This window comes from Tauraco erythrolophus, chromosome 19 (assembly GCF_009769465.1).
Source record: "Tauraco erythrolophus isolate bTauEry1 chromosome 19, bTauEry1.pri, whole genome shotgun sequence".
NCBI lineage: Eukaryota > Metazoa > Chordata > Aves > Musophagiformes > Musophagidae > Tauraco > Tauraco erythrolophus.
Window position 1 is genome coordinate 6,156,902 of NC_141483.1, and position 7,421 is coordinate 6,164,322.

Sequence of the window (7,421 nt, forward strand, 5' to 3'; positions counted from 1 at the left end):
CAGCTATTTCTGCCAGCGTAAAATTAGCTCTGTGGAAAGAGCCATCGGTTCCCTGCATCCTGCCCCTGGGCACTGAGGGGTGCTGTGTCCCCAGGGACAGCACCATCCCTCCATCAGCCAGCCCCAACCCGGGGGAAAGCAAGAGGTCAGCGCATGCGAGCACAGGGATCACAAGGATGCTGAGCCAGACGCAGGGCCAGGATTCGGCCCTGAGGATTTATTGCAGAGGGAGGAGAGGGGGAGTCTCACACTCACGTGCGCAGGGCCAGTGTCCCTGCATGCCGCCCAGATGCTGTTCCCCAGCTCCCTCCCCACTGACCCCGCACCCTCGTGCCAAGCACCCTGCCCTGGCAGCAGCGAAGGGACACAGAGCCAAAGAGGCAGCGACCCGCAGCCACCGGCGAGGACCTCAGCTTTATTCCAGCCCCTCCATCATCCCGTCCTGGTGCCGCCCGCCGCCTGGCTACAGCGGCAGTGCAGGGAGCCTCTGGGCTTACTGAGATTCATCCCTGCAGAGATCCAGGTTTGCAAAATCTTCGCCCAGCCGAGGTCTCAATGTGCTTTTTTTTTTGTGTTTTTTTTCACCATTTCCCCATGAACCAGATGTGTTGCCTCCCCGTCACCATTGCAGCAGGGCGATGCTCGCGTGAGACTGGTGAAAAGCTGGGCCAGACCCTAAGGGGCTGGTGAGAAGGGGCCAAGCAGGGCCAGCAGGAGCAGGGGGGAGAGGAGCTGGTGGTGGCCTCCGCACTGGGACCCGCTGCTGGCCGTGGCTGCCCTGGAGGCGAAGACCTTCCGGCTGTGGAGAGGCTGCGGCGGGCGGAAGTTGTTGGTCATTTTTAGGAGTGTGGGGCCAGCGGCCGGGAAGTGGAGGGTGCTGACGAACGCCTGCAGCTGCGCAGGAGGAGAGGCAGGGGTGGGCAGCCGCTTCGCTGGGCACCTCGAGCCCCCATTTCGTGCTGCCCTGCAGCCGATGGCACCGAACCCACCGCGTGGCCCGCGCAGCACGTGTCCTCCTGCCACCCCTCAGCGCTCTCCCAAAACCAGACTCGGAGGGTAAGTACAGAAGCCAAGGATCAGCTCTTGAGTTTTAAAGGAGCTAATTGTGTTTCACTGCCTGTGCTGAGCACTTAAAGAGCAGCTGGCCCACAACACCCTCAAGGAAATACGTCTATCAAGATGCTTGGGCAGCAGAGGAGAACTCCATCCATCCATCCATCCATCCATCCATCCATCCATCCATCCACCCACCCACCCACCCATCCATCCATCCATCCATCCATCCATCCATCCACCCACCCACCCATTCACCTCCTTGGAGCCCCTTCTGAGCTCTGCTGGGGTTCACTCCCATTTCACTTTCTGAACACCAGGGCTGGACAGGAGAGCACTACAGACAGGATTTCTCCCCGCTGGCAGGTAGCTATGACTCCATTACTTAACCCTCATAAAATTAATTAATTTCTGGGTTGCCGGGAGCGTTATTATACAGATGACTTTCCCTGTGCTCTTGCCTAGGGGTCAGGAGGGGCGAGGAGAGGAGCCACCTGCGGTCCAGCCCTTCAGGTGCTGGAGCATGGGGCTGTGCACACTGGTACCTGCTCCCGGCCGATCTCCACGGGCTCCTCAAAGACAGTCCAGACGACGACCTCGCTGCAGTCGGGGGTGGTGAGGGAGCCCTGGTAGCGGTAGTACCCAGAGAGCTGGCTGGTGCGTGGCAGCAGGGTGCTCAGGCGGAAGGTGGAGGCCAAATCCACGGAGTCCCCTGTGGGGCAAGACATGGGTGCTCAGCCTGTCCCGTGCCGGGGACACAGTGGGGACAGCAGGGCCACCCCTATAAGTTTCCCTTCAGCCAGACGGCCCCACGGACTGGCAGGTCCCCTCCGCCCAACCCACCGGGGTGCACCCCTGCCCTCCTGCACCCAAGTCTCTCCCCATTCCGCCCCTGTCCCTGAGGAGGCAACTCACCAGCGTGGGAGACATTCCTCAGCCCCACCACGATGGTGTTGTAGTTGGTGTTAGGGGTTTCAGAGACCTGCAGAAGGGGAGAGGAAGCGACCGGCATAGGACAGAGCTGGGTCATCCAGCACCGCCGAGCATCGGCAGGCAGAGCTGGCCGCAGCCCCGCGTTGCAGCAGTGGGGATGGGTGAGCTCCCAGCCAGCACCCCCCTTGCACAAAGCCAGTGAGGGGGTCATGGCACCCTTTACCACTGAGGTTCCCCAGCACCTTCTGGCCTGGACCCAGCCTTCCTGCCTCTTCTTGCTCCCTCGGGACACCCGAACAATGCTCCCCCAGCCGCACTGCGAGCAGCCTGCTCCCGGGGTTCCCCTCCTGCCAGCAGTGTGAGCCCCCACAGACCCACCTGGAAGAAGAAGCCGAGGACAGCCAGCCCGTTGGGATGCCCCTTGGCCTCTGCCAGCGTCCGGTACTTGACGTTGATGTGAACGATGTGCAGCTAGGGAAAGCACGGAGGGGCCAAGTGTGGGCAACTGCCCCTGGCAGCGGGGCACTCAGCTGCGGATCTCCCCGGCCAGTCTGAGGCGGGGGGACACTGAGCCATCCAGCCCCCGGAAAAGCCCTCCCAGTCCCATGGGTGCTTCCGCAGGGCGGCCACTCGGAGGATCAAAGCCCCCTGATGAGGCAGCATCCTTTGAAGGGGGTGGGGAAGGGGGTGCAGCGGTCCCGGGCGCTGCCAGCCGCAATACATAAATTTTGCTCTCCTCTGGCAGATAATTAATATTTTAGAGGCGCAGAGCCTCTTTCACCCAGAAGGATCCCAACACACTTGGCACAGCATGTTCCCGCGTGCTCTGCACTCACTGGCTCAGCTTGCGGTCCCAGCGGGGCGCGGAGCCCTCCCAACCCCACTGAGCACCTCCGGCAAGGCAGCTCGGCCCACGTGCGGTAAAGAAAAACCTTGAGTCTCGTGTAGCTGCTTTTTAAGCCCCCAGGTGCCCGCGCAGCAGCTACCTGCATCCCACCATCAGCGCGAGGCTGCGGTGACAGGGAGCACAGCCCAACCCACCGGTGCAGCGTGACCGAACCCCATCACCCCTCTGCGTGGCAGCCTTGGGGCACACCAGATCACACCTTCCCCTCACACCAAGAACTTGGGCCACCCAGAGAGCGCAACGGGTGCCTTTTCTCGCCTACCTCCATGGGGAGCTGGCGCCCGTCGAGGGTGTGCTCGGAGCCGTTCCCAGCTGGGCTGCCCCAGTGGAAGTGGAGCTGCAGCGCGCGGTAGGTGCCGGGGAGGCCCCCACCACTGATGGTGATGTGCTCAGAGGCCGACTCGCTCGCCAGGCTCAGCATCACTGCAAGGGCGGCGGGATGGGATAGGGACAGCGGGGTAAGGATGGGGATTGGGATGGGGAACAGCCCTGGCACACCTGGGCTCATCCTCCCCAGGCTTCGTCCCAGAGCTGACATAAACCCACATGGCAGGAGCTGCCCTGGGACCCCACAGCTCGAGGGCAGAGGGCCCCCAAGAGCAGTGGTGGAGCCCTGGCCAGGATGGTGCCCAGGGAGCCAGGGCAAGGGAGGGTGCCCGGCTGCAGCACGCACCCGTGTGCCCATCGTTTGCCAGCCTCCATTTGCCCGGGGGGGCCTGGTCGTAGCCCTCGAAGAGGATGTCCCCGAGGCCACCATCCCGCTGCAGCCGGCGCCTGTCGATGTTCACAGGGGACTGCTTGTCGCCGCCGCAGGTGGCCTTCAGCTCCTTCCAGTGGCTGGGGCCTGCAGAGGAGGAGCAGGGGCACCACGGGCAGCCACCGAGCCACTGCCACCCCCAGCGGGAACACGAGGCCAAGGGTGGCCGGGTCCCCAGCCAGCCCTGCCGTGCTCGCCTGCACCCCGTGGGAGCTGCCCCCCTGCCCAGCCAACCTTTCTCCTTGTTGATGAGTGGGGGCTTATTGCAGCCTCATCCACAATTCAGCAGGATTTCCTTGCGGGGCCAGGGCCTATATTTAGCCAGCAGCAGCATCTGTCCCTCCACAGTGCCACTGGTGACGGGCAGGCTTTTCTCCCAGCCTCTTCTCCCATCCCTGCAAGGAAATCCTCCTTGGGGGCCAGTGCTGGCGTGGCTCTCACCTTCACCCACCTTCCTCTTGGGCAGACAGAACCACAGACACACACTCACCCCACCTCCTGCCCTGCCAGGCTCAGCCCTGGCTCCCTCCCTTCTTGTCCCATTACTCCAGGCAGCTTTTTGCCTGGAAACCCTGAGAGCCACAGCCTGGCTGTGCCACTGCCCTGCCCGCTCCTCAGCATGATGCTACCGGGCGGCCCCACAAATTAGCTGGTGCCTTCATTAAGGGATCATTCCCTGCAGCCCTGCTGCAGGCACACAACCGGCTCCGTGCTGCCCAAGCTGCTTCTCACCGGCCCCACTGCCCTGCCGAAATCTGCCCTCGCCTCCAGCCCCATGAGGTTAAATTGCCAATAAAGCTGAGCATTGGTCCGGCAGGGATAAGCGGAGCCCAGCGATTCCTGGCTGATGTGCCACGGTGGCTGGGCATGGGGCACCCGAGAGCTATAAAACAGTTGGGCCGTAACGGCTGATTAAATGCTTGTTGATCCTTAATTAACCTTTTACAAGCTATTTGCATGCTTAAGACAAAGCGCCCCCAGCCACACTTGCCTTCCCCTGCGCAGGCAGGCAGGGCTCACTGCCTGCCCAAACGGAGCCGTCCCTCCTCGTGCCAGGGCCCCGTGCCCCACGGCCCCCCCGATACTGTCACCTCGCTGGGGTTGCTACAGCATATTTTAAATGTGGGATTGACTCCACTTCGGGTGAAAGGGGGGAGGCTGGTGCTGCCCCGCGAGCACTCAGACCTGGCTGGGGTGGGGGACCAGGGCTGAGCTGCTCCGAGGGGCTCAGGTGCTTGTCTCCAGTCTCTACACCAGCACACCTGAAAGCGAAGCTCATCTAACCATTCCCACCTTAGTGTGATATGGGTGAATTTGCCCTTTTCCAAGCCACACTCCTGGCTGCAGCCATACTGATGCTGCCCAGGGTGCGCTTGGCTGGGCACTGAGTGGGTGCCACAGGGAGACATGGGGGTCCGAGCCCTGCGCAGCCCTGACACCCCCCATCCCGCACATGGCACCACTCACCGCATTTAGGGTCCTGCGAGTCGTAACACCACTGCCCTGCGGGAGAAAGGAGAGCTCAGGGCAGGCGATGCAGATGGGCACCTGCTCCCCAAACCCACCCACAGCCATGCCCGGCCCCCCAGTTGCAAGGGCCCCCCTCATTGCAGCCAGAGGTCCTGCCGGCACTCGTGTTCATCCCAGTTATTCTCAGCACTGGTGTTTTCACGCGTTCACACCCTCCCTGCCTCCCCCAGCCACTCCGCAGGGAAACCTCCCTCAGCATTGCTCAGATCCAAGGCGGCCAAACCTCGCTGCTTGCGGGGCTCCTTCCCTGGCTGCTGCGGGGCCATACCCCCCTTACGCATCCTGGGGAGCCAAGGCAGCCCCTCGCCCCACACCAAGTGCCTCATCCACCTCACAGCAGCCCTGGGTGAGTGGGGAGCCGAGGGGGAGCTGCTGCTGCTCTCCCCCCCGTGCTCCCTGGGGGTGGGCTGGCAGCAGAAGGCAGTTTCTGGGGGCTGCAGGAGGCAGGGGGTGGTGGTGGGCAGGCCTGCGCCCACGCTGCAGGATGACGGCTTGTCCCGTCACTCAGGACCACCTCAGCCGGAGCTGCCGAACTCCCACCAGCACTGCTGCCTGCGCTGGGGGCAGCCGTGGGGGCTGCGCGCTCGATGCAGGGTGCTGGTGCAGCAGATATGGGGATGCCCGAGGGGATGCTGGAGAGGATGCCAAGGAAGCCAAAGCCCAGCTCCTGCTGTCTGCACATCTGCTCAGGGCCATCACCTCTGCAATTGGAGCCAAGGAGTGCTTCCCTTCCTTCCTCAGCTCCCCATCCTGCCCCTGGCAGGAGGCACAGAGCAACCGGAGCTGCCCAGGGCCAGCCAACGGAACGGTCCCCGTTGACAGCCAAGGGGCCGTGGCAGCACGCCGGCTGCAAGTGAGCTGGGCCACGCTCTCGGACCAGCCACGGCCACTCAGACCAGCAGGATGCAGGCAGCCCTGCCTGCCCCCACCTGTGCTGCTCATGGCCCCAGCCTGCAGCACCGCATCCAAATCCTCGCCATGGTGGTATGGGAGACACCAGCCCCAGAAGAAAGCCAGAAGCTGGATGGTGCAGGACCCAGGGCAAGGAGCTCAGGCTTTCCTACCTGTCCAGGGGGAAGGCGAGCTCCTGGGAGACCCTCAGATCCACACCCACCAGCCCTCGCCTGACCTCGAGCATCCTCCGGCAGGAGCCAGGGCAGCGCTCGTTGCTGCAGCCGGTCCCCCAGCAGGTGAGCACCCGAGCGCCTCGGTCCCGGGACGGCAGCACTGCTTTGCTCGGAGGTTTTACCCTCGTCGGTGCTTCCCAGCGCAGCGGCGCAGCTCTGTGGGGCGGGTGGGCTGGAGCCCAAGACCCGAGTGCCCGAACACCCACCCGCACACCCCGAAGGGACCCCGTCCCAGATGCCTCCTGCCGGGACAGACCGCTCTGGGTGGGCTGGGACCTCCCGCAGCACAGCGGGGACATCCCCCGGAGGGGAGGAGGACGGGGGGGTAATGAGACAGCTCCTGGCCCGGACCAGGTCCCCCAGTCCCTGCCGGCACGGCTGACCCCGGCCCCCCGCCACACGGGACTAAGCGGGGCTGACCCCAGCCCGGCCCCCGCCACCCCCCGTCCCCTCCCGCCGCGGGGACCCCCCGGCCCGCTCCGCCGCCCGGGGCGGGGGGAGCCCGCGGCGCATCTCACCTCCCGCGGCTGCTCGCACGACGAGAGGCAAAGTCAGAAAAGTTATCCCCAGCCCCCGGGCCCCCATGCCGGCGGCAGGGCCCGGCAGCAGCGGGCGGGCGGCCCCGCCGCGACGCCCCGTCCTCCTCCGCAGTGCGCCCGGGCGGGCGGCGGGGCTGGGGCGGGCGGCAGCGCTGCCAGCGCCCAGGCAGCCCGGAGAAATCCTCCCCGCTCCAGCCTGTGCACTGCCGTTAAATATTCATCACAAGGGCTGAGTTTTTAACTCCTCGGCTGCTAGGAGGGAGCGGGGGAGCGGCCCGGCCCCCAGCCAGCCCCTCTGCGCCGTGCCAGGCCCTGCCCGGGATGCCAGCCTCAGGGCAGGCGGCAGCGGGGGGCTAGCAAAGCCTGAGAGTGCAGCACCCTCCCCGGCTCGCTGCCCTCCGAGGGGTGAGGGGGTGGCCCCAGGTACCATCCTGCTCTCCATCCCCGAAGCAGGGGTTGGCAGCATCCCTGCTGTGCCACATCCGCCTCCTGCGAGGAGCCACAGACGGGCTTCAGAGGGGGCTCGGGGCACAGCTCTGCCCCATTCCCACTCCTTGCAGGTACACACCATGGGA

The 7,421-nt window shown here is 64.8% G+C and overlaps 1 protein-coding gene across 1 annotated transcript; it reads right to left on the bottom strand.

The window, feature by feature from the left end:
* Positions 1-675: 675 nt before the first annotated feature.
* On the bottom strand, positions 676-6,892 carry LOC104379344 (carbonic anhydrase 15-like). The gene is made up of 8 exons (XM_086623685.1): positions 6,826-6,892; positions 5,118-5,153; positions 3,567-3,737; positions 3,156-3,316; positions 2,365-2,457; positions 1,969-2,035; positions 1,599-1,765; positions 676-894 (listed from the first exon to the last, which is right to left on the bottom strand). Exons 1-8 carry the CDS (start codon positions 6,890-6,892, stop codon positions 676-678), a joined length of 981 nt encoding a protein of 326 aa, XP_086479811.1.
* Positions 6,893-7,421: the final 529 nt, after the last annotated feature.

Coding starts and splice junctions, on each gene's coding strand:
- LOC104379344 (XM_086623685.1), bottom strand. CDS start 6,892: ATGGGGGCCCGGGGGCTGGGGATAACTTTTCTGACTTTGCCTCTCGTC. Junction 1,766..1,968: donor GAGGAATGTCTCCCACGCTG/GTGAGTTGCCTC, acceptor CTTGCCCCACAG/GGGACTCCGTGGATTTGGCC. Junction 895..1,598: donor TGGAGATCGGCCGGGAGCAG/GTACCAGTGTGC, acceptor CCTCCTGCGCAG/CTGCAGGCGTTCGTCAGCAC.